General features: G+C 45.3%; 1 protein-coding gene across 1 annotated transcript; it reads left to right on the forward strand.

Annotated features, from left to right (window-relative positions):
- Positions 1-1,260: 1,260 nt before the first annotated feature.
- map1aa (microtubule-associated protein 1Aa) lies at positions 1,261-26,014 on the forward strand. Its single transcript, XM_068317581.1, has 7 exons — positions 1,261-1,456; positions 2,598-2,699; positions 15,149-15,231; positions 17,838-17,978; positions 18,104-24,950; positions 25,025-25,251; positions 25,335-26,014. Exons 1-7 carry the CDS (start codon positions 1,267-1,269, stop codon positions 25,488-25,490), a joined length of 7,746 nt encoding a protein of 2,581 aa, XP_068173682.1. The 5' UTR covers positions 1,261-1,266; the 3' UTR covers positions 25,491-26,014.
- Positions 26,015-26,427: the final 413 nt, after the last annotated feature.

The following is a 26,427-nucleotide window of genomic DNA, read 5'->3' on the forward strand; positions in this document are numbered from 1 at the left end:
CGAAGTGTCTCCGACAGGACTGCTGAGTCACTCCTGGTGACACGCGTCACCCCGAGGAGATTTAAAAGAGAGGAGCCAAATCAATGATCGATTAACACTGATATGACGTCACTGCTGCACCAGCAGCCTCCATCCTGGACGGTTAGATTAATGATGGCGTCACGAGAAAGGTGTAGACTTTAGGCACCTGACATCAAAGATAATGTTGTTGGAGAACTTGGTGCTTGATGGAGAACTCAAGCAACGATCACATGACCTCCTGACCCACGTGACCCCCAAAACAGGTGTTCCTGCAGAACTCGAGGTCCTGCAGTTTTTTGTTTTTTTTTTTACAGAGTTGAAGAAGCAGAAAAACTGTTTCATGAATTTAATTCTCAGAATTTAATTTAAGAAATTTTATTTAAGAATTTAATTCAAGACTTTAAATGATTTAGGTGTGAAAATCCAGTCCTGCAAAAATAAAATTTTTAAAAAAAAATAATCGGTTAATACATTTTTGATTAATTCCACAGTGGACGTAAATATAATGTAGAGATTCAAGCAGTTTAAAGTCAATTTTGCCATTATATTTTTTACAAAATTAAATACTCAATCTCTAATTCAGTCATCTAAAAATTTCACTTTTTCTTTAGTTGTTTTGTACATTTTAGTACTTCCTCAGTCCTCTTGAATTTTATTATTTGCTTATTAAACTTGAATATTTTTTTTATTTGCTGCACCTTTGTGAGATCCTCTGTTGTCACTTCCACTCTCTGCACAAGCAGACCCTTGTTTTGCAGGCGGCGGGAACAAAGAGGTGTCGATTAGCAGCCGAAGCACATTGCCTGGTACCACCAGTGACACTGATATAAATAGAACCTTTGTGGGCCACAAACGTCTCATTTTTATCCTTTGTTGGAACCAAAAAAGAACACGAGGGGCTCAGAATACCACACTAAACGCACTCAACAACCCAGATTATATTTAAACACCAGAATTATATTCATTTTTTATATTTGTGATCGTTGGTGACCTCTTTAAATATCATCTCGTCTTTAATTCCTCATTGATGTGAAGTCATGTCCTCCTCCTCGTCACATAGGAAATAAAATCAACTTAAAGCCTCACAGCCTTCTTCTCATTTCGTCCAATCACACGCCTCGACATCAGATAGCCACATCCCCCGCCGTCCAATCAAACGCTCTCCCTTCCCATGAAGCACGCCCACCCAGGCCCCTTCCACCTCATCCTGCACCGTCATGGTGCTCTGCTCGGGATGCAGTTGTCATGGAGATGGAAAAGGGCTCAGCGTCCGCTAGCGGTGCTGTTACCATGGAAATCGCAGCGGCTGCCTCGGCAGAGCCGGAGGAGTGTGTTCAGCGCGCCGGACGACACACACACTGTCGCCTGCTGATCGTGATCGGAGAGATCGCCACCGGACATCACCTCGACGCCGCCAGGAGTCAGATCGCACAAGGTGAGGCCTCCGGATGGGAGCGGTCAGACAGGATGCTGCAGGGTGGGGGTCCGGTCATCATGGGGGGGGTGGATGCAGCTGGAGCGTCGCCTGCTAACCTGTTGTTACATCCGTTCAGTCAGACGACACCTCAAATAGGTGGCGACGTAACCGATGAAGGTGTGACGTCATTGTCGATCGGCGCGGAATGAATTCACGAGTTAAAACGTTCTCGTCTGGTTTTTAAAGTTGTGTCAAAATACAAATGGAATCGTTTTATCGCTTAAATAAAGTCCTGAGTGAAATGTTTTAAAAGTTAAAGCGCTGACGGTGCGTCTCAGTTTCCTGTTTAACTGTATTTTATATATTATTACTGATTAATAGAAGATTTAAATGTGTTTTATTCACTAACGTGGAGTTGAAAACGTCAAAAATCAAATATTTCCTTACGGAACACAATCGGGCGAAAGTAAGTAAAAAATACGTAACTGACGTACAAATATCTCAGATTTAAAGTCAAACGTCTCCTCAAACTTTGAACTGTTTATTTGATCAAAATCAAATAAATGTCAAAAATGTTAAATTTTAAAATGTTTAGTTTCTTACTAGGTTCACGTTTAGATGACTTTAGAGGAGCTCAAAAATCAGAAGGTTCATCAGTAGAAGTCAAACATTCAGGAGGATTTAACTTCTATTAAATAGATAATAAAGTAAAAATAATAATAATAAAGTAATAAAAATAATAAAATAATTTTAAAAAAAAAGTGTTTATTGGATCCAGTCCTAAATTCTTCTTCAATTTTTTACTTTATTATTTTTAATTCAATAAAATAAAATAAAATAAAATTAAATTAAATTAAATTAAATTAAATTAAATTAAATTAAATTAAATTAAATTAAATTAAATTAAATTAAATTAAATTAAATTAAATTAAATTAAATTACAAATAATAAAGTAAAAAAGTTCTTTAAAAAGTTGTTTATTGGATCCAGTCCTAAATCCTTCTTCAACTTTTTCACTTTTTCAAATTAAATTAAATTAAATTAAATAAAATTAAAAAGAATAAAGTAAAACGCTATTTTTGTGGTCCAGTCTTAAATTCTTCTCTCCTGGTGTCATGAAATCTGTGAAGCCGTTCCATCGCTCTGGTGTGTTTGACAGGTTTGCTGTCCTGGAACGTGGATCTGGACGTTTGTGACCTGAACCGGGAGCTGCAGCTGTTTGAGACCCGACACACCGCCCAGTTCTCCTCAGAGGTCAAAGGTCAGTGCGACCGTGACCGGGCTCAGCTCAACCGTCGTGAGCATTGTCTCGTCGCTCGTCCTCTCTCGTCTGCATCGCTTTGGAAGCAAAGCGGCCGTATTGATCAGGACTGCATGTCGGGCTGGGATCAATAAGGGTGTGATTTATGTGAGGGGGGGTGGGATGAAACCTGGGGTCGCAGCCCCTCCCTCACGGAGCTGTTCTGTTATTCCACGGCTTCAGATTGACTCCTCTCCTCTGGCTTTACATGACGTCATCGTCCCGGTAACCGTCTCCCCTCCTCATCCTCAGCTTGGCTTTGATTTTATCCTGGCTTGTTGTTTTTTTTGCCACCTCGCTTCCATCCTTCAAACATCTTGTTCTTCTTCTCCTCTGGCGCCACAGACATGAATAATTCAGCGTGTAACATTAATTATCCTTCCTGTTAAATAACCTTCGCCTCGCCTCATCCGTCCATCTCTCCTCCAGATTCCTCTTTCCTCCTCCTCCGGCGATGGGTTTTGGTTTTTTTTAAAACAGAGCGAGACTCGAAGGAAATGTAGTCTGGATGAAACAGGTCAACAGGAATAAATAAAACCAGAACTGAATGGATTTCTAGTTTAAATCTGAATAATCGATTTGTTTAAATAAACGGATTTAAACCGTTTCTACCAGCAGCACCGCGGCCCGACCACACGGACGCTGCTGATTACTCTGTTTGCTCTTGGATTGCACAGTTTGAAATGCAATCTGGTTTCAGGAGTAAACTACAGGCAGAGGTGTGTGTGTGTGTGTGTGTGTGTGTGTCAGCCCACAGCAGACACACACACACACACACACACACACACACACACAGGATTTGATTCTGCAAAGCCGCAGACGAGCAGACGGAAAATCATCCTGTCAGGATTTTTTCCGTTTAAGCCCTTCAGTGACGAGAGAGATTATCCAGGAAGCTCCTACCTATCACATTATATAACATATAGGTGTCCTGTTGCATCATAATGCCAATCACTGTGTGTGTGTGTGGATGATGCGGTTGCCGTGGCAGCAGAACATCGTGTGTGGGATTGACTCCAAACTAGAAGTACATAATGTGTTACTGGTGCAAAACAAGAGGAGTTGCTTTGGCTCAAAATGCATGAACGGAATCCGAAATCGATGGTAGTTGACGGAGGGGTGGGGGGGGGTGCATCTAATGTTGAAGGTGGGGGGGGGGTAATTATGGATCAAAGGTGCCATTAGGAGCCGTGGGAGACGCCGTCCTGTCCATCAAAAGATGCTGAACTCTGTGGAAACGTTCATGCCGAACCCGTTTTAATAATAAATACGGGTCTGATGGATCTCAGAGTTCACAGTTCAGGTGTGTGTGTGTGTGTGTGTGTGTGTGTGTGTGTGTGTGTGTGTGTGTGTGTGTGCGTGTGTATGGGGTAGGGGGTCCAGTCTGTGTTGCCTGCCAGCACCCAAAGGTCAGGTTTTAAATAGCAGGTTCACCGTTTTGATCCATCGTCCAGCAGATCTCGTCGTGCTTCTGTGTGTGTGTGTGTGTGTTTCATACACACACACACACACACACACACACACACACACACACACACACACACACGCCGTGTGTCTTGAATACTAATATGTGGAGGTTTGCACAGTCATCATGGCCGACAGCCTCACACAAAGAGAAAGGAAGGCGGAGGAGCGATCGGCTTCCGTTCTTTTATTGTGACTGATTTTCCCGCCCCCCCCCCGCCCCCCCCCCCCGTGTTCTGGGTCTAAATTTGTCCATAAATCCTAAAATAGGAAACGTTCATCAGCTGAGAGACGGATTTAGATGCAGGGCCGATGATCAGAGCTTCTTCATCATCATCATCAGCACCAGCAGCGCCTCAGACACCAACCGCTGCTAGAACGACCCCCCCAGACCTGAACCCCGTGACGTGGGTGAAGTCAGGCAGGCTAAAGGGCAGCCCCCCCCCCCCGATAGACGGTGTACTGTATGAGTCACGAACACTCAGACAGCAGGAAGTTCAGGTGGAGATTACTTCCTGGACTTCAGACGAGACAGATGTACAGGAATATACAGGAAGTCCTCAACTTACAAACACAGTTTCTAGAAACTGACCTGACTTGTCGTCAGTTTCTGTGTTGGTGAACGTCTCCGTGAACAGAAATGCATTGTGGGTTCTTTTCCCGCTCAGAAGTTCACAGAGACGTGGAGAAAAGAAAGAAAATGCTGCAGATGACGCCAACAGGAAAGACCAACAGATCACAGGAAGTGACATCAGAGCAAACTGTTCACTGAGTCTGAGATCTGCCGAGTGATGTTATCATGACACATAACATCTGAATCTATGGGGTGTTAATGTTACGCTGCTCGGCAGGGGTTGTGGCAGAAAGAGGAACTACAGAAGTCGGACATAACGGCGTGCGGTTGTTTGTATCTACAAATGTTTGTATCTTGAGGACTTCCTGTATAATGACTCTTATCGCTGTGTGTTAGGCGTCAATCCACCCGTTCCAGATAGTATTTATGATGTCGGTCTTTAATTGGCTGTCTGTCTTCCTGATGAGGTTGAATATATTTATTAGAGGATAAAGAGTCTTCTAAACTCCCTGAAGACGCCGGCGGCTTCCCAGAGGCGTCGTTGACGCGTCTCTGAAGTCGTTACGTCACGACGAAACGGATACGGAACGACACGCAGGTAATCAGAGCATCCATCACGCGCTGTCCATTAGCCCGTCGGTCCCTCAGCATCTCGTCTCCGGCAGCAGACGATGTCTTTATTGACGGATGGGGAGCAGAGACAGTCTGGCAACAGGAAGTCTCACATTTCACCCCAGGAGAGGTAAAGGAGGAGGAGGAGGGTGGCAGGAATAGCCTCCATGACTGCAGCTGTCGCCCACGTGGAGCAATTAATAAAGGTCTAAAGGAGCGATACCTGTGATCAATATGGGGCAATAATTCAGTTTTATTGTTCATTGTTGTGCTCGAATCGGAAGAAGATCGGTTTGGGTTGTCGTTTTAAGTTTTAATGAATGCTAATACAGCTGGAATGACCGTGGGAGTCATAGACCTGTCTATTTGGGTTACCTAGCCCCGCCCATTTATTCAGCTTTTCATGCAAATGAGTCACTGCAGGTCAGAGGTCGTCAATCTGGAGATGAACGTTTTCGCTAACATGGCGAGAAAAGTTGAGGTGCAGAGGTAAATGCTAAATGCTAAAGGCTAACTTCCTGTTACAGCTCAACTAAATGGGATGTGACCCTCAGGTGTAGCATGAAAACAGACTGCTGCATTATGGGAAGTCATTGGAGCGCAACCCTCATTTATCTGAGTAGAGACGGGAGGTGTTCAGGTTCAATCACCCAGAACGAATTCCACCTGCAGTGTGTGTGTGTGTGTGTGTGTGTGTGTGTGTGTGTGTGTGTGTGTGTGTGTGTGTGTGTGTGAACACAATTTTAATAAGTGACTAAATAAGAATAATATGCAGGATTTATTGATTATTCTATGTTATATAGTTAAATATTTATAAAATCGTAGGTGTGTGAGGCGTTCAGGGTCGACGCGTTGAGGCTCGGATGATTGATGTCTGCGACACAAACGCTGTCAGGAAGCAGAGCAGTAATTTCCCAGACCCTGAACGCACCGGACACACACGTTCACACACACATTCTCCTCACGTACAGACGAGAGACAAAAGGGGGAGGGGGGAAGGGACGTGCGATCTCCACAAAAGGGGCGGAGCTTCAGTGTGGTTCATGTCATGCTTCACCTCAGGGTGGGGTGATAGGACGGTTGTCATTGATTTCCATCTCAGGCCTCAATCACACAAGAGCCAATAACCTACACATCGCAGGTGTGATCGGGAGATCGATCGACATGATTCAGAGTTTGACAGGCGGGGACGTCGTCCAATCACGGACCTCGTCCACTGTGGAACCAGAGATCTGGACGACACGCCCCAAATCCAGCGTCCGTTCTGGGTGTGGTTCAGGGCGACGAGGGCTCGTTAATAATTCACCCCCGTTTATTGATCCCTCAGATTATGTGCAGCGACGACTGAATATTGGGTCAGCAGTGTCCTTCATGTGGACTTGATCACAGACACTGACACACACACACACACACACACACACACACACACACTGACACACACACACACACACACACACATGTGACAGAAAAGCTAAAGCTAACAGCTTGAGGAGCTAAAATAGTTACAAAAAAGACATTTTGGCCCAAATAATCCAACGCTCCTCCTCTAAAAAAAGGATTTTGGATCATTTTTGGGGCCTGACCCGGCTGGAATTTTTGTTTTTACTCCTTAAATTATTTAATTAGGACGGCAGTGAGTATCGCTGTCACCTCACAGCTAGGAGGTTGTGGGTTCCAATCCTGTTCTTCCCTTGTTTGCGTTGGTTCCCTCCAGGTTCCCCAACTTCCTCTCCCCTTCATAAAAAACATCCACTTCAGGAAAATGTATTGTTCCAATGCTTGAGTGGTTGTTCGTCTTTCATGTGGCTCTGCGGTGCAGTGGCGTTGTGCCCAGAGTGTCCCCTGCCTCTCGAAAGTGGCAAATAAGTCCCAGGAAAAGTCTGCCAATCCTGGAGACTATGTGACCTCGACCTTCCGTTTGTGGGAAGACGAGGAGGGAGGAGAGGACGGCCGATGGAATAGCTGGGATTCAAGGGGAAGACAAAAGGCATGTCTGGCATGAAGGGCGCGGCCGGACGGCCATCGGGGCCACGCGGCTCGCAGCTGCCTGACATTCAGAGGAGGCCGCCGGCCATCTGAGACGGGAAGGAAACGACACACCGACATCGTTCCCAGCCAACATCTAACCAATCAAAACTGATGTTTCATAAAGAGATGTAGAATCTAATTCCACCTTAAAAGACCATCGAAAAGATGCTCAATCCTGACTGCGGCGAGCGACAGGAGCCTCAATGGGACAAAATGACTTTTGAGTCTATTTCTGCATCAAACAGGCAGAAATCAGATGTTATTTAAAGAACAGAGTCACACACGTCTAGACATCTTCTGGGACGTGAAGTCATGACATCCGTCTGTGTTCGTCTAATGATTCAGAGTTTACACAAGTCTATTTTAGTTTGAGTCACAGCAGCTGCTGTTTGGGAGAATATTAACGTTAACGGTGGCTCCTGACGGGTCATATGTAACTTTTAGAACCAGATACACTCATATCAGAAAAAATAAAAATACAAAAATGAATCAAAAATTTTTTAATTGTGAAAGAAATGACGATATAAAAACGGGAAAACTTCATAAATACCAAAAATCACTTCAGTTCTTGGTGCTTGCATCTGGAAAAACCTCAAAAACAGTCCGTCACTGGAATGTACGAGGAGTCCCTGAACGCATCACGGGAGTGTAGGTGTGAGCGGCTCCAGGCCGACCAGCCTTCATCCTCATCCTCACCGGAGCGGCAGCAGCATCACCGCCCCTCCCTCCGCTCCAGCATCCGCTGAAGGACGGAGGCTGATCGGATGCGCACCTCCCGGATCAGATAGGAGAGGATTCGCGGACCGAACCGAACGGAACCGATTCCGAACCGGATCGGATCTGGATGCGTGTTTCATAACCGCAGCGTTAATCCGGAGCAGCAGCCTGCATGCAGATTATCAGTGGAGGAATCTGAGACTGTGAGTAGAGATATTTACATCCATGTCGCTGCCATCCTTCAGCATAGTAACATGTACACACGCAGGATGTATGGGGGGTACACTATGGCCAGCCTGGATGGAAATACTGACGCGTCAGAGGAAATTATTCTTCATTTTTCTCTTTAAATATTTTTATCTTTAAATATACTTCAAATACCTGTTTCTGACTTATTGAAATTTTTAAATAAAATTTCTGAAAGTCATTTCCTGATTTTACCTGTTTAAAAACTTTAATAAGGTTAAAAAAAAAGAAAAGAAAAGAAAGAACACAAAGTAGGTTTTTTTTAATTGTAAAGTAAAAATAATTTACATAAATATTCAGATTTATGGCAAAAAAGATTAAAAATTCCATGAAAGGTGTGTATGTATGTATGTATATATATATATATATACATACATATATATATACATATATATATATATATATATATATATATATATATATATATATATATATATATATATGTATGTATGTATGTATGTTTTGTTTTTTTTAAATGTAATTTTCCGTCATACAATTTGTTTTAAGGTTTGGATTAGAAGAATTTAATTAAATAAAGTTAGATTTAATTGTTAATAATAAAGTGGAGCTGTGACTATGAACATTCTGGGAAAGAATCCAAACATTTTCTTGATGTAATATCTCCAACGTAGAGATTTGACGCTTTTCTTTTGAAAACCTCCTCGGGGTGGGTCGCGACCTTTGCACACTCGGGCCTTTGGTCCGGCCCCCTGGTGACCGTTTGGCTGTGGGGGCATCAGATCCAGTCTGACTCACGTTCACACCTCCGACAACAGTTGCTGCTCATTTATCTCCACGCCGCGTTCAGCTCAGTGAATTTAGGTCACCTGATTTTTTTTTTTTAAACTGACCTGAAGGCAGCAGCTGAGACCCGTCGCCGTCTGTCAGCGTTTGCTTTGGTCTGGATCGGTCCATCCTGTGGACGTTTCCCTCTTTTCTGGAATAAACTCAGGCTTATGCAACCAATCAGACCCCAGCGTCTAAAAATAGAGCTGGCAGCGGAGAGCGTCCACAAATATGGAGGATGTCACCCCGAGTTTATTTACACGATTCTTCTTCTTCTACGGCTGCTGATGCAGGATCATCAATTTATCAATCAATGAAAGTGATCAAGAACTAAATTGATAATCATTGAAATCTCATTCAGACACAGTCTGACATGTTTTTGTTTTTTCTCTTTTAAATTGAAAACATTTTCTCCTGTTGATTTGTTAGTATTGATTCATTATTGTTCAGATTGATTAAGTTTTAGGTAAAATTATATAGAATAAAATTGAAAGAATAATTGCATCATTTCCCAGAAATCCAAGCGTATTCTTCAGTGGAGCTGAAACAACTGATCCATTTGCTGATCAGCAAAACTTTTCCTTATTAAAATAATTAAAATTAATAATTAATTAAAAGACTTTCAATGACATTGACAGTATTGATTAATCTGCTGATAATTTTCTCAATTAATCATTTATTCCTAAAAAAGTTTAGCTTCTGATCACAAAAACAAACAAACAGCAAAACAATAACTAATCATCTCACCATCTCTGTCAAGTAATCGGTGCAGGAAATATTATTTTTTTGTTATATTTTAATTTTCCAGTTGATTTCTTTGCCGACTACAAGATGATTTAAACACTGATTTGAGGTGAGGACTGCAGATAAACACCCACCGGTGAATCCAGTGGTGTGAACTCCCAGAATGCATCAGGGTGGGTGAGGCTGAGTGCTGACCTCAGCAGGATGGAGCTGGGTGGAGCGCGGAGATGCTTTTCTCCTTTGGCGCGGTGGAAACGATCGGTGGAGATCCGATACGGATGGAGTCGAGTGGCGACGCCTCTCCTCCTCAGTGGCGCCACATCACCTAATCCAGCCTTAGATTAGATTAGATTATATTAGATTATTCCCCTCAGGGTTCACCATAACGTTGCGTTGTCTGATGCCGGTTTGATGTCTTCCGTGAAGAAACTTTTTTTGTTGGTTCTACTAGCTTGGGAGTAGAAATCTCTAAAGCGTCCATATTTCCCATTGACTGGCAAAAATTTGGCTACATCGGGATCAAAAATTCAAAAGAACAAGCCAAAAGCAGACGATTGAAGCCGATCCGATGGAGTTCAGGGATTTAATCCGTAACCCCAACATTTCATAATCTTTTCTTTACAAAGATGCAAAATCTCCAGTAATAATAGTGAATATATTGGTAGAAGGATGCTGACGTTGGAACTGCCAGGCAGGAGGCCTAGAGGAAGACCAAAGAGGAGGTTTATGGATGTAGTGAAAGAGGACATGAAGGTAGTTGGTGTGACAGAAGAGGATGCAGAAGACAGGGTTAGATGGAGGACACTGATTCGCTGTGGCGACCCCTGAAGGGAAAAGCCGAAAGGAAAAGAAGAAGAAGATATAGAACAGGGGTTTAAATGTAAAACCTGGACCTGGGAGGAGATTCAGAACTGTTCTGGATCCAGATGGAGGTGAAACTATTGGGTACCTTGGAGCCAAACCTTCATGTTTCTCTGCCAGCAGCAGCAGGTTTTTCTCTCACACCTCATCGTCACTTGTTGGTTGTGTTGAATGTTCAAGCAGATAAAATATTCTGTCCTCGCTGGTTTTGTGAGGGAGGATTTTTTCTTTGTTTTAGGCGTGACTTTCAAGTTTGCTCAGTTTGACGACTGATGCAGAACAGGAAAGAGTTGGTTTGGTCTGGAAAAGGTGGCAGGAAACGTTAGAGGAAGAGTTTTCTACAGTCCGATTGAACACTAAAACGTTTCCCACCAACCCGTGTCAGTTTGTTCCAGAAACAAAGAAATCTCATCGCTTTTATTGATCACTTTTAGAGGGAAACTGCTGATGTAGACGGAATGAACGAACGAAGCTGGTCGGGTTGAACGGAAGCTTCAGCAGCGATGTGTCGATGGAATAAACACCAGATTATTTGGTTCCTCAGATCTCCTGAGGCCAAAAATCTTCCTCTATGTCTCGGTTGGGTTTGCTGGAGGGGGTTCTTTTGGAATCAATCTGAAAGCCGAGGTAGATGGAGATGAACCGAGTGGGTTTTGGGATATCTTGTATCTGTCGAGATGGATTAAATACGCTCCTGAGCGGCGGCGGCGCTTCCCGGCCGTATTTATAACCGAGGTTCACACGAGGGAGGAGGCTGGTGTCGTCTGGAGTGACTCAGAGTGACATATACGCCGAGCCTAAAAACACCAGGGTGGGCAGAAAACGTGTCGTTGGCACCCCATCAGAAGCTCGAAATACAACCTGATTGTAATAAAAGGCGTTGGCACGGCAACCCAGGGAGTATTTTCAGCTCTGACTCGTTGAAACTCTGCATGTCTCCAAAGAGGAAGTAACAGGGTTGACTTTCCAGGGTCTCGTAAAAAAAAGGACAAGAAATTCTCGCCCACATTCACCGATATCGCACGTTTTTGGGTGGGAGGGAGGTGTCTTCACTTTCTGCCCAACCTCTCTGCTCCCTGATTGGTCGGTGGTGCTCGTCCCAAAGAGAGGAACGCTACGCGTGTTGAGATTTATCCACGATGACCGTCTGAACGATGTGTCGGCACACAAACGGCGTTCCAGCAGATTGTCTCTGGACGTGTTAACGACTTGGAGGAGCGATGCTTCTGATTGGCCGCTCACACACGGAGAGTGTTCGCTGTCGCTGTGACAAATGCATCTAAACAAAATTAGATAGGTGCAAAAATTTGGCCACCAAAACAGGGGGAAAAAAAAAATCACATCAATATTTATTCGAGCCCTCTTTTACCAGAAGTAACAGCCTCTAAACCCCTCCTGTAGTTTCTAAAGAGGGTCTGGATTGTGATTGAAGGTGTTTTTGATCGTTCTTCTTTACAAAACATCTCCAGTTCAGTTGATTTGATGGTTTCCAGCTTTAAATCAATAATATTCAGGTGTGGACTGGGATGGCCGTTCCAGAACGTTCTACTTGTTCCGCTACATGAGCGCTTCAGTAGACTCTGATCAGTGTTTTGGGTTCTTGTCTTGGTGAACTAACTTCTACTTTGTGACTGACTGGTGAACATTGTTCAAGAATCTTTTGACTCTGACTGGAACCCAATGAGACCCTCAGCATGACCAGCATTCCCAGTAGCTGCACTGGACACACAGCCCCACTGCATGATGGGAACACCACCAGATTTGAGTGTTTGTCTTGTTTTTTCCTCTGTCGCCCCTTGTTTCGACCCAACAACTCATCTTTTGGGCGTCTTTGACCGTTCTATCCTTCACCTTTGTCTCTCTGATACTTTTCTTGGCCTGCCACTTCTGGCCTTAACCAGACTTGCGTTTGTGTTCCTCTAGTTCCTCACTATGTTCCTCACCGTGGAACCTGACAGCTAGAACTTCTGAGGACTTTTTGTGTCTTCCTCCTAAAACCTGATGTTGAACAATCTTTTCTTTCAGGTCACTTGAGAGTTGTTTTGAGGCTCCCATGTTCACACTCTTCACATGAGAGTCAAAGAGGAGCAACAGCCATTCAGCACCTTAAACACCTTTGGTCAGGATTAGATGAACCTGTCAGTCAGGTTCAGGCTTGATGAACTCAACAAGTCAGAGTTGTGTCCAGTTAACCAGAACTAAGAATTTACAGGTATTCAAATCAACAAAATGACAAATATTTATATCTGATTTTGTTTTTATGCATTTTTTAAAACTCTTCTGTTAGTCCAATAAACCCAGTTTTAATTCTGAAATATTACTGTGTCTATCATAGTTTTTTTGATAAACTGTTGATCCAAACATCCAATGATTAATAGATGTAAATAATGTAAATTGTCAGAAGAGGCCAAATGTTTTTATACCAATGAGATGTGTGGATGTAATGAATAATGAAGGAAATGCTTAATAAAGAACGAACATAATATATTAGCGACATTAGTTTAAAAATTTGTCATTATAGTCTGGATTTTTCCTTCAGGATGTTAATATGACAAATGATTGAGTTGAGATCAATTGTTGATGAATTGGGATAGAAATATTTTGGAATTTGACAATTGCAATTGCATGATTCCAGTCTTTTCTTTTCTCATTCGCGTCGCTTTGGCCAGGAACTTGCAAATCCATCTGTTTTAGAAGGCGACTCAAATATCAATTTAAACGCCCTTAAAAATTCAGGTTTGTGTCAAATCAATGCAAAAAAAAACCCTCCATAAAAACCCGGAATGAAGTGACTTCCTCCTGGTTTTGTGAATATACCCTGGAGGTTTTCCAGGCTTCATCAACAAACTCATCACAATAAAATGTCGTATTGTTTTTTCACTTAGATTAGATGTGAAACGATGGAAATTTCCTTTATTAGTGGGACTTATAAAGGACTATCTCATCTTATCTTCACACTTCTTTTAGATGTGACGCCACTTGTTGTCCATTTGTTTGTCAAACATCAGACTGTAAACATATTTCTGAGCAGAATGTGAAGCTAATCCGTCTCCCAGCTGAGCCATTGGTTGTTTACTGGCTGTTTACTCCATAAACATGCTGCTGGTTTGATGACATCCATTCATTTACATAAACCGCCTCATAAATCGCTGATAAAACAGGCAAACGAACACCGTCTGTGTTTCTTAACGACCTCCGACCTTTCGCTCTTCACCTTGCCTGTGATTCTGTCACTGTTTTTGAAGCATCAACATCTTTTGTGCTAAAAATAGACCCTCTGATGAAGCGCCCTCTGTCCCGGTAATGCTGCTGCTTCGGCGCTCGTCTTCACCTCCAGTGCTTGGCGATGCTGTGTGCACACGCTCAAGCACATGCCTCCCCCCTCCCTCCGACAGAAATGCTGCAATGCGTCTCCCTCATCCAAGACTGGGTCAGTGTAACTCAGCTAGCAGCAACAGCCAGAAAAGCCTCACCATAGCAACAGCCAATGAGGAATATGGCTGAAGGATTATATTCTTTTTTGTAGTATTGTTGTGATTGTGTGCATGGAGGAGAGAATTTCCAGGATTAAACTCCCCAGTGGGTTTTTAGCTGAGGATCAATGGATGAGGAAGATGGCAAGTCTGCAAAACAATGAGGATGTTTATGCGTCTATGTGATGGACGACCATCGACGGATGGATGTTGCAGTCATGCATGCCTCCAGTTTTCATTATACATACATATACTGTGCGCATATACATGTAAACCTCGGATTACGTCGTTTTGAGTTCTCAATTATACGTTGATTCTCAAAAAACCCCCCCAAAAAACGTGGAAAAACAAAAATCAAGTTTACGTCGTTTTACTCCACTTTACGTCTGTCCGCCAAAATATTCAAATCGGAAAATCACTAGTAAACCGTTAAAAGCACATAATATCATGTTAGTGTACAATAAATAAGGATAAAAACATATAATATCATTATTTTTAGTCCGTAGCAACCTCCGTGACCCGCAACGAGGAAGAAGTGGCTGACGAAGAGACGGCAACGTATTAAAAGATAAAATATTAAAAGCTAAAATTGAATTGTTTGTAAGCTTAAAATAGATTTATATTAACCAAATATTCTTGAAAATGCATTCATAAGTAAAATTCAGTACAAAACTGGCAATGATTATTTTCAGCTTAATTCAACTTTCGTCGTTTTTCGACTTATGTCACGTCTCCTGGAATCATTTAACGACATAATTCAAGGTCTACCTGTATATATTACGTGAGTCTGTAATAAAACCAACGAGCATTTCTTGTACCATCATTCGGCGATGTCTATTCTTCTCTATCTGTCCTGGAAGCCCTCACACATTTCCTTCTTATCTCTATTTTGCGGTTTCCTGCAGGTCAGAGGATTCTCCGCTATCAGAGCGACGTCCTCCAGACGGCGGTGTTGGTGAACCCATCGGAGGAGAGCGCCGTCTCAGAGGTGAGACCCAGGATGACGTATCAAACACTGCAGGGTAATGACGAGTTTGGAAATATACATACATATTAACATCTAAACCATATGAAATTTACATATTCACATATTGGAAACATATTAACATATATCATATTATCAGAATTTACAGTTATATTCACACATCAAAAATATACATTACAGGCTGAAGATTACATTGTTCATCCAGAATTAGAACGTTTTGTTCTTGGAGTTTGGTGAGTTCTTAGAGTTTCCTGAGTTTTTTGAGTTCTTTGAGTGGTCTGCTGGGAGGACTGCTGGTTGTACAGTCTGACGGCCGTGGGCAGGAAGGACCTGCGATAGCGTTCCCTCACGCATCTCGGGTGAAGCAACCTATCGCTGAAGGAGCTCTCCAGTGATCTCAGTGTGCCCTGTAGAGGGTGGGAGTGGTTCTTCATCATCGATGACAGCTTGGTTGTCATCCTCCTCTCCACCGCCACCCCCAATGAGTCCAGGGAGCATCCTAAGACAGAACCCGCCTTCTTAATCAGCCTGTCCAGTCTCTTCCTGTCGGCCGCAGTGATGCTGATGCCCCAGCAGACCACCCCATGAAAAATAGCTGAGGCTACAACTGTGTCATAAAAGGTCTTTAGGAGCGACCCCCGCACTCCAAAAGACCTCAGCCTCCGGAGCAGATAGAGTCTGCTTTGACCCTTTTTATACAGAGAGTGGGTGTTGGTGCTCCAGTCCAGTTTATTGTTGAGGTGAACACCCAGGTACTTGTAAGAGGACACCACCTCGATGTCCGTACCCTGGATATTCACCGGTGTAACCGGGCAGAGTGATCGCCTGCTGAAATCCAACACCAGCTCCTTGGTTTTACCTGCGTTGATCTGGAGGCGGTTCCGCTGGCACCAGTCCACAAAGTCCTGAGTCAGTTCTCTGTACTCTCTGTCGTCCCCATCGGTGATGAGGCCGACGATTGCAGAGTCGTCAGAGAACTTCTGCAGGTGACATGTGGGGGAGTTGTAGGAGAAGTCTGCAGTATACAGGGTGAACAGGAACGGAGCCAGAAACGTTCCCTGTGGTGCCCCCGTGCTGCAGACAACTGTGTTCGACACACAGTCCCGGGTCCTCATGAACTGCAGGCGATTGGTCAAATAGTCCAATATCCAGTCCGTGAGGTGGTGGTCCAACCCAGTGATCTCCAGTTTGTCCCTCAACAGTGCCGGTTGTATCGTATTGAAAGCACTGGAGAAATCAAAAAACATGATCCTCACAGTGCTCCCAGGCCTCTCCAAGTGGGACAGTGCTCGGTCTAGGAGGAAAATGACGGCGTCATCCACCCCGATGGCAGGCTGGTAAGCGAACTGGAGTGGGTCCAGTGATGGGCTCACCAGGGGGCGGAGATGACAGAGGGCCAAACGCTCCAGGGTCTTCATCGGCCTGTAGCTGTTTAGGTCCTTGGGATGCGGGGTCTTGAGCACGGGAACCAAGCAGGACGTTTTCCACAGCTGTGGAACCCTTCCCAGCTTCAGGCTCATGTTGAACATGTGTCCAACAATCCCACACAGCTGGTCTGCGCAGGATTTCAGGAGCCTGGAGCTGATGCCGTCTGGACCCGCAGCCTTCCTCGTCTTTATCCTCCGGAGCTGGTTTCTCACCTGGGACTCAGTGAGGGACAGGGTGGAGCAGGGGGACTGTGTGCTGGGGGGTGTGGGTGTGGGGGGTGGGTTGAAGAGGTGAACTGTAGGGGGTGGCTGTAACATTACCTGAGCAGTGGGGGGTGGCCGTGAGCTGATTGTTGTAGAGGGGGAGGGGGAGGAGCGTTGGAGGGCTGGGCTGGGGGGGGCGTGGATGCCTGATCGAATCTATTGAAAAATTTGTTTAGGTTATCTGCCCACTTCTGGTCCCCAGTGACCTGATGGTCGGGTCTTTTATGGCCTGAGATGGTCTTCAGGCCCCTCCACACCTCGCTGACGTTGTTCTGCTGCAGCTGGTCCTCCATCTTCCTCCTGTACATGTTCTCAGCTCCCTCTGGACAGCCTTCAGCTCGTCCTTGTTTCCAGACCTAAAGGCCCTTTTCTTCTCCTTAAGAAGGACCTTAATGTCAGGGGTGATCCAGGGTTTGTTGTTGGGGTAACACCGTACAGTCCTGGTGGGTACGGTGTTATCCACACAGAAGTTACTGTAGTCTGTGACGGTGTTTGTGAGACTGTCAATGTCCTCCCCATGAGAGTCACAGAATAAATCCCACTCTGTTCTGTGGAAACAGTCCTTCAAAGCGTCTTCAGCCTCGTCGGACCATCTCCTCACAGTGCGGGACACAGCTGGTTGCCTTTCCACAAGAGGCTTGTAGACGGGCAGGAGATGAACCAGGTTGTGGTCTGCTCTTCCCAGGGGGGGAGGGGTGATGATATGTATGCCTCCTTGGTGTTGGCATAGCACAGGTCCAGTATTTTACTGTCTCTGGTGAACCAAGTAACGTACTGGGTGAAGGTGGGCAGAGTGGAGGACGGGGGGGCGTGATTAAAGTCTCCAGAGAGAAATTGTGAATCAGGAATATTTGGCAAGAAATTTGCAAGAACTTAATGTCATAAATCCTCGTAGTAATTGTTCTGTACTCTTTCCAGATTCGCTCTCTGATCACAGATTTTTCTGGGAATAAGTTGCTGATACTGAGCGGCCAGAGCTCTGAACACGGAGGCGATATCTTACTACAAGGTGGAACCTTCACCTGGCAACACTTCTCTGACATCATCTCCAGCCCTGAGGTAAGCTGCCTATCATCTACTCACAAATGTCTTTGCTTTGTATTTGTAGAAACCACCTTGAAATGATCAAACACACATACTGGCACAGTTCTTTTAGTTTGTCTTTCATAAAACTGTGTTTCCAGGTGATTGAACTCCTGTCCAAGGCCTCATCAGAGCAACTCTCCAAGCTTACCGTTTGCTGTCAGGGAGACGGGGGCTGGAGCTCCCTTGGCCAAAGCCAGGAGCAGCAGTTCCTACAAAATCTGGAATACCGTCTAAACCCTGAACCCCACCTCCCCAACATGGATGGAGTGACAGAATTCACTGAATATGTCTCAGAGACAGTGGACATTCCGTCTTCCTTCGACCTACTAGAGCCCCCGACCTCTGGAGGTTTTCTAAAGCTATCCAAACCATGTTGCTACATCTTCCCCGGAGGCAGGGGTGACTCTGCTCTGTTCGCCGTCAATGGGTTCAACATCCTGGTGGATGGGGGATCAGAACGGAAGTCTTGTTTCTGGAAGCTGGTCCGCCATCTGGACAGGATTGACTCTGTTCTGCTCACCCACATTGGTGCAGACAACCTCCCTGGTATCAATGGCTTGTTCCAAAGAAAAATCGCTGAACAAGAGGAGGAGCATAACCAAGGATCCGGCTCCAGCAGCAACAGCGATTGGATGAAGAACTTAATCTCCCCTGAGCTCGGGATTGTATTTTTTAATGTCCCAGAAAAACTTCGGATGCCAGAGTCCACACTGAAAGTGAAGAGAAGCATTGAGGAAGCTTCTCTTACATTGCAATACCTTAACAAGCTTGGGGTCACACCAGAGCCTGTTCACAGAGTGGTTAGCAACACCATTGAACCAATCACACTATTCCACAAACTTGGTGTGGGAAAGTTAGACATGTATGTCTTAAATCCTGTGAAAGAGAGCAAAGAGATGCAGTTTCTCATGCAGAAATGGGCTGGAAACAGCAAAGCCAAGACGGGGATTATGATGTCCAATGGAAAAGAAGGAGAGATATCTGTCCCTTATTTGACGTCAGTTGCCGCCCTCATTGTTTGGATACCTCACCGTCCAACAGAAAAGATAGTGAGGGTCCTCTTCCCTGGAAATGCACCTCAGAATAAAATCTTTGAAGGCCTTGAGAAGATGAAACACCTGGACTTTCTGAGATACCCAGTGGCAACCCACAAAGACATATCAGCCGGTGCACCTCCACCCATTATCAAGCAGACAAAAATGAGATCGAGAACTGACAGCAAAGAGAGCCTCAAATCTTCACCAAAACCACATTCTAAGTCAACAAAGAAAGAAAGCAGTGGACAGGAGGAAGAAGCCAAGAGTGACACCGCTAAAGAGAATAAAGTAGAAAAGAAAGAAGAGAAGAAACCAAAAAGTGAAAGTCTAAAAGCAACCAAACAACAGAAAAACAGTGAAGTGGCCCCTCCGTCAGAGAAAAAGTCAGAAAAAAAGTCAGAAAAAAAGAAAATAACCAAGGAAAAAACTTCCAAGCAGGAGAAAGTTTCCAAGATGGATGAAAAGAAAGACAAAGAAAAAAAGGAAATCAAGAAAGAGAAACGTGAGGTAAAAAAGGATGAGAATATAAGAAAAGAAGAGAAAAAAGTCAAGGAGGAGAAAAAGAAGGACTCAGGTAAACCAGAGCTGAGAAAAATGACCAAACCAGACCTGAAGCCTCTCACCCCCGAAGTGAGAAAGACTCTGCATAAGGCTAAGACTCAGACTAAACCCAAGACTGACAAGAATAAAGCCGTTAAAGAGGAAGCAAATAAGAAGACACCTGTCCCAAAGAACATTCCTGAAGAGGTCGCGGCAGCAGCTTTGGCTGACAGGTCCATTGTTTCCTCTCCAGAGGACCTCACCGAGGACTTTGAGGTTCTCAAGCAAGAGGAGATGTCCAAAGTCAAGAGTGTTCCGATCCAGAATGACGTGATGTCTGGGCATTCTTTGTACACGGATACTAAAATGTCTTCCTTAATTTTCCCTGAAGAGAAAGTCAAACTTACAGCCACTGAGACAAAATCTGCTTCACCCAAGTCCCCGGTTACATGGGACGGCAAAGACAAGGGTACATCGGAACAGGTCCTAGCCACTGTAACAAAGGAAGCAAGTGATGGTTTTGACAGGAAGTATGAAGAGGAGAAAATGGAAAAATATGACAAATATGCCATTAAAGACGACAAAAAAGACAGATCAAAGAAGAGTGACAGCTCGGAGGAGGAGGGTGATGTCATTGAAAAAGCTGAATTTGAAGGAACAGAAGACGATGAGGTCCTGAAGTATAAACAGGAAAGACAGTGGGACACCAAACCCGGTGAACATAAACCTTTCTCAACTTCAGCGCTGTCTGGACCCATTGCAGCTACTGCCTCAGAGCAATTTTCTTTCATCCAAGATGAGACCATTCCTGGTTACTCCGAGACGGAACAGACCATCTCTGATGAGGAGATCCACGAGGAAACAGAAGAAAGGATCCCACAGCTACGCTACGACGTGGCCTCCAATGACATCTCGGTCCCTGACGTACCTGGAACCTTTGACGCCATGCATGGTATAAAAGAGATGAAGAGCTCTGCCATGTCTGCTACAGATGTCAAGCCCAAAGCCTTCTTGGGAGGACATGAACCTGAGCTTGCACCTTACCCTGCTATCATTACTGCTCCTCTCGCAGAGGAGGAGCACATCTCCTCGGCAACATCCATCACAGAATATGACAAACTCTCATCTTTTGCCACATCTGTAGCTGAGGACCAGTCAGTAGCTTCTGTAACAGCACCTCAGACAGAGGAAGGTGGGCGGAACGCCCTCATGATTGACCCCACCCACAGTATTCCCTTACGTGCTGAGACCATCCACGGAAAGGACTACCTTCACTCAGCAGGAACCATCTCACCCACTTCCTCTCTGGAGGACGACAAATGCTTCAAGTCTCCATCTTCTGATGAGTACCAACCCAGTATTCCTGAGATGGAGGCTGATTCAAAGATCAAATCAGTCCATGAAGAAGAAGACGAAGAAGAAGATGATGATGAGGATCAGACTCCAAATGTTGACATTCCTCTGGGTAAACTCCAAGAAGGTTATGAACACGCAACCTCCATAATGCTTCAGGAGAAGGAGAAACATGCCTCTGCCATTTTCTCTCCTCCTCCCTTCAGTACCAGTCAGTACTCTCCCACCCAGGCCATCAAAGACGATGAAGACCTCTTTGGTGAAAAGGGATTCATGACGAAACCCGTTTCACCTCCTCCATCGTTCTCCCCTGGGTTAGAGTCCCACTCCAGGCAGGACAGCGAAGAACGATGTCTAAGTCCAGATGACAGCACCATGAAACTGACCTCACCCACGCATTCCGTTCGTACCAGTGGTGGCTACTCCCCAACAGAAGAGAAACCCTTCAAGACAGAAGAGGAGGCTGAAGCTGTGACCGATGTTAAAGCTTTCTCCCAGAAAACAGATAAATCAGTCACCATCTCAGACAACACCTCCGTTATCGGTCTTCCAGGTGACAAGACGCCATTTGAAGAGTCGGAAGGATCTCCTGAAGACAGCGAGGAGGAAGACGAGCGTTATGCCAAAAAAGATCTTCAGCCTACTGTTAAGGTCAAGCTAATGGAGGCAAAGGAAGGGTGCTTTTTGGATGATGATTACGCCTTTGAGTCAAAGCCTGCCCAAAAAGAAGCAGAATTAAAGGGATCAGACACGACAAAGGTGTCATTTAACCAAGGGGAAAAACAAAAGCCGCAAATAATGTACTCAGATGAAGAGGAAGAGGAAGAGGATTATGAGCAAGATGATGAGTTCCTAAACAGGGTAGAGTCAAAGCCCTTTTCCACAGAGCAAAGCAAAGCAGGTTTGAAAAATGACAGCCCAGAGAAAAAAGATACCAATGTGAAAGAGCCCGAAAAAAGTGTTCATTTCAGTTTGTATAATTTCCCGGAGAAGGAGGGCAAAGAAAAAGCTGTATATATAAGACAAGACACACCGTATGTCCATGGAAAAACATTCTCTTATAGTGACATTTATGACAGTAAAACAAGCTCAGTGGACTCTGACTCATATCGTCAGGAGTCCTTAGATCAGGTGGAGAAGGACATCAAGAAGGGTGAGGAAGTTCAGCAGACACAAGAGCATCAGTCGTCAACAAGAGACACAATGTCAGAACAGAAAGGATCTGCTGTTGCTTATGGAAAAGAACCCTCCGCCCCATCATGGATCGACTCCAAAAGCACTACGGGCATACCCTCATTTGAAAAAGAAGCCGAAGGAAAGATGTTTGAATATGGGATGGGTGGCCCAATGGCCGACAGACCCGAAGCCTCATCCTGTTTAAGCAACCAAACAGACACAAAAACTCAGATACACTCAACATCTGCTGAAGCAAAGTCCTCCGAGAAAGGAGAGTGTTTTGAGGTTGATATGACAAAACTCACAGCAAGGGACGAGGAGGACTACGATGATGATGAAGTTGTCGATGAAGATGATGAGGCAGAGGAAGATGAAGAGGAGGAGGAGGAGGAAGATGATGGTGGTGTTGATTCCGATATGGAGAAAGGTGCCCGAGAGAAGTCTGAGAAAGGTGCAAGAAGTCCAATCAGTGAAACGTTTGTCTCAAACAAGCCTGAATTTATGGTTTCCATGGCGGGATACGGCTTTGACAGTCAGGGGAAACCGAGTTTGAAAGAAATTGATTCTAAATCAGTCACAAAGACTGAGGATAGTTCTAAGATGGACTCGTCATCCTTCAGTGGACGGACAGAGGACTTAGGGGCTACAGGTTTCTCCGGCCTCTCTTCGGGGTTGGAGTACTCGTATGGAAGTGGTGGGAAAGAGTCCTTTTTGTCTGGTCAGGTGATGGACAAGAGTAAAGATTTCACCTCTAAGTCAGGGGAAAGTTATTACCAAAATGACTGCCCCGATCTGGACTTTGAGAATAAGGAGACGCCCGATCATCTAAGTAAGGAAGCAGTGGACACAAGTTTTCAGTACACAACCACTGCTGCTCCAGGATACTCCTCCTCTTCGGCCTACAGCTACTCCTCTTCCACTTCAGGCTCCCGATCCACCAGCCGTCAATTTGGAGAGGAGCTGGAAACCCCTGCCGAGCCTCTCTTTGAGTATTCCTCCTTTAAAGATGAACACTCACTGGTCATGGAGTCACCATTTTCCAGCGGTGCTGCTGCCAAAGATGACTATCTAGAAGTATCTGAAAAACAGATCACAACTGCAGCTGAGTCCAGCTCCAGTTTAGCCCAATTCTCACCCACGAGTCCATTTGAGGAGATTAAATCCTTCCCCTCACTTTCATCTACTGCCTTTGCCAAGGACATGAAGGAGCAAGCGGTGTCATTAGGTGGAGACAAAAGCCCCAAGATGGAGTGTTTCTATAAGCCCAAATGGCCTGAAGGGCCCAAGATGGACACAGTTGTTGGTTTTGGGGCTTCAGGAGGACTGTTCTCTGAATCTGCAGATCTCTCCAAGGACAAAGAAGCTGCTAGTGCCGCTCTGTTTGGTGTTACTTCCTCACCACGCCCAGACATAGAAGGAAAGCATTACTTTGAGGAGACTGACAGCAGCGAAGAAGAGGACGAAGAGGTGTACATGTGTGAGATGACTCGTAAATCACCTTCCAGCAGCATGGTTGGGGGTTTCCCATTTTCTGATAAACCTGTTTCCTCAACTGCCAGTGAAAAGACCACTGGGGCACTTCCGGATGTTCTTGGCTCCTACATGCCTTCACCTCTCCTAGTTAGCAAACCGGACACAGCCAATGGTCCCACAGAGGTTAGCTCAAGGTCCAACCTTCTTTCTGGAGCAGCAGTCAGCGGTGTGTCCTCAGGGGCAGCCAAGGTGGAGTCCAGGGAGGGGATGACGGGTTACAAGAGCTCCTACGAGTGGGAGGTGTCAAAGCCTCCAATGGGGATGGTACCAGGGGACTCCCCTCCCCACTACCGTCATGATGATGAGTTTGAAGAAGAGCGCGAAATGGAGCCAGAGCACCCGTCCCGCCCACTTTCGCTCACTTCACCCGACCAGCCACTGCGCACACCTTTCTACACCGAGGAGTGCAGCCGGGGAGGGCAGGATGACGAAGACGACGACGACAGCGATCAGGACCTCGGCGGTGATGAACCCATGGGAGCGTCTTACATCAGTCGCACCTCTCCAGGGTATTCCTCCTCGGAGTGCAGGCAACGCCAAGACGACTTGTCGCCATCTTTCATCAACCCAATTATGCGGCATTTCTCCAGCGATGAGGATGATGAGGAGCAAGGGGGAAGAAGTGACCAATCGCAAGGCGATGAGCACGATTTATCGATAAAAAGGAGGGCAAACCAACCGGCCCATCACCCCCAGTCACAGAGCAGCTCTCTCCACCAAGCCGGCGGCATGTCGGCAGCGCTAGGTCTGGCTACGGAGGACACGCCCCCCACTTCTGTCAGTGAGTCTTTACCTTCTCAGTCAGACTCCGATCTGCTTCCTGGAACTGAAGACTACCCCCCAGCCACCGGTGGAGGCAACATGGATTCGGACGAGGATGCCGATGCCGACTACATGCCCTTTGACAAATTAACCGCCACTGGCGTGGGCAGCCATCGTTCCTCCGCCCGCGACCCTCCTCCTGCTCCTGTCAGGGACCCTTACCCTCACCCGCCACGCCCAGACGTTTGTATGGTGGATCCCGAGTCTTTGGATAATGTTTCCGTCAAGAAAGAGCTAAAAGCCAAGGGCTTAAAAAAAGGTCTGGGGAAAACCAAATCGTCATCTCCAGCCCGGCGCAAGAGGTCTCCCATGCCCGTAAAGCAGACGACATCTCCTCGCAGCGCCTCTCTGAAGAAGAAGGACGCCGACAAGAGCTCGCGTATGTCTCGCCTATCAGACGGACAGGGCTCCAAAGATGATGACCTCTCTCGGTCAAGCTACAACCCCAGCAAGAGCGTGGTTAATGGCGTCAAGAGCAGTTCAGGTGAGGAAAGTAAATTTTAGAAGGTAAAAGATTGCGTTTACTTTGTGACACAATGGTTTTGTTTCCCCACTCAGGTTCTCAGAAGTCTGGCTCTTCGGCTGCTCCTGGTCTTCCCATTTATGTGGACCTGGCTTACATTCCCAACCACTGCAGTGCCAAGAATGTGGACCAGGAGTTTTTCAAACGCATCCGCTCTGCGTACTATGTGGTGAGCGGAAACGACGGAGCCAGCGGCGAACCGAGTCGAGCGGTGCTTGACGCTCTGTTGGAAGGCAAAGCCCAGTGGGGAACGAACCTACAGGTACCTGGTCTGGCTTTTGGCTAAGAGTTGGCTACGTCCTTCTACTCTGAAGTTCATTGAATAAAAATAATTCCTCTTCTTAGGTGACCCTGATCCCCACCCATGACACGGAGGTGACCCGGGACTGGTACCAGCAGACCCACGAGAAGCAGCAGGAGCTCAACATCATGGTCCTGGCCTCCAGCAGCACCGTGGTCATGCAGGACGAGTCCTTCCCCGCCTGCAAGATCGAGTTTTAAGCTCCTTCGATCGTCTGTTCCTCTCTGGAGTAGATCTGTTTCTAAATGCTCTTCTTTATCACCCGATGTGTGTCTGATTGCGTTTGGGGTCCTTCACCAAACGTGCAAACACATCCGGATAACTGTCGATTGTTTTTCTAGATTCTCATTCATTTCTGAGCTCGTAATGTCTTTCACCGTTTGTATGTCGTCCACTTTGATATTATTTCTCGTCCCTTTGAAAGGGAGAACGCAACTTTTTCCAACCCTTTGAGTCGATGGAGTTGACCCAGTGCTTGTTTTCTAATTGGCTTGAGTCAAAGCACAAATCTGCGCACCTTAAAGTCAGCAACACGCAAGAGAATCATAGCTGATCGATTTAATACAACCCTGATTCCAAAATGCTGGGACTATTTTTAAAATGTCTTTTAAAAACAGAATATAATGATATGCGGAATCATTTTAAAGCTAAATCCAATCAAATTCAACACAAAGAAGAGATATTCGTAGGTTACTGACGACATATCGGAAGTCTCTTTCGATTGAACCAGATGTTAAAATGGTTTCAGATATTCTGTTTTTGTCACATTTTACAGAATGTCCCAACTTTTTCGGATACAGAGTGAAAATTTTGCTGATAAAGAAATCCCAACAACTTCCAGGTGGCAAATTCTGATCGATTTTACCGTTTTTAACCTTCCTGTCTTTCTCCTAAAATCGTCCTCATGTTGAACTTTGTTCCTCCTACTGACATAGCGAGGTAGAAAACAGTCCAGTCGACCCCAGCGGTCGTTTCAATATGTCTTTTCGGTATATATGCGGTAGAAGTAGGGAAAAAAAATATGTATCGTAGTGAAATATATTCTAAAAATCAATCGTTACGGTGACAATTTCTCAGTGGCTGTTATTTCCTACAGTAAATAATTGTTTCTGTAGTCCGTGATGTATTTACAGTCGA

The sequence above is a fragment of the Antennarius striatus genome, chromosome 1, assembly GCF_040054535.1.
Source record: "Antennarius striatus isolate MH-2024 chromosome 1, ASM4005453v1, whole genome shotgun sequence".
In the NCBI taxonomy this organism is placed as follows: Eukaryota; Metazoa; Chordata; class Actinopteri; order Lophiiformes; family Antennariidae; genus Antennarius; species Antennarius striatus.

What these genes read in the sequence shown, in the direction of transcription:
- map1aa (XM_068317581.1), top strand. Translation starts at nt 1,267, where the DNA reads ATGGAGATGGAAAAGGGCTCAGCGTCCGCTAGCGGTGCTGTTACCATG. An exon ending in GTTCTCCTCAGAGGTCAAAG is followed by an intron (nt 2,700 to 15,148) that starts GTCAGTGCGACC and finishes GGTTTCCTGCAG; the next exon opens with GTCAGAGGATTCTCCGCTAT. An exon ending in AGTGGGGAACGAACCTACAG is followed by an intron (nt 25,252 to 25,334) that starts GTACCTGGTCTG and finishes TCCTCTTCTTAG; the next exon opens with GTGACCCTGATCCCCACCCA.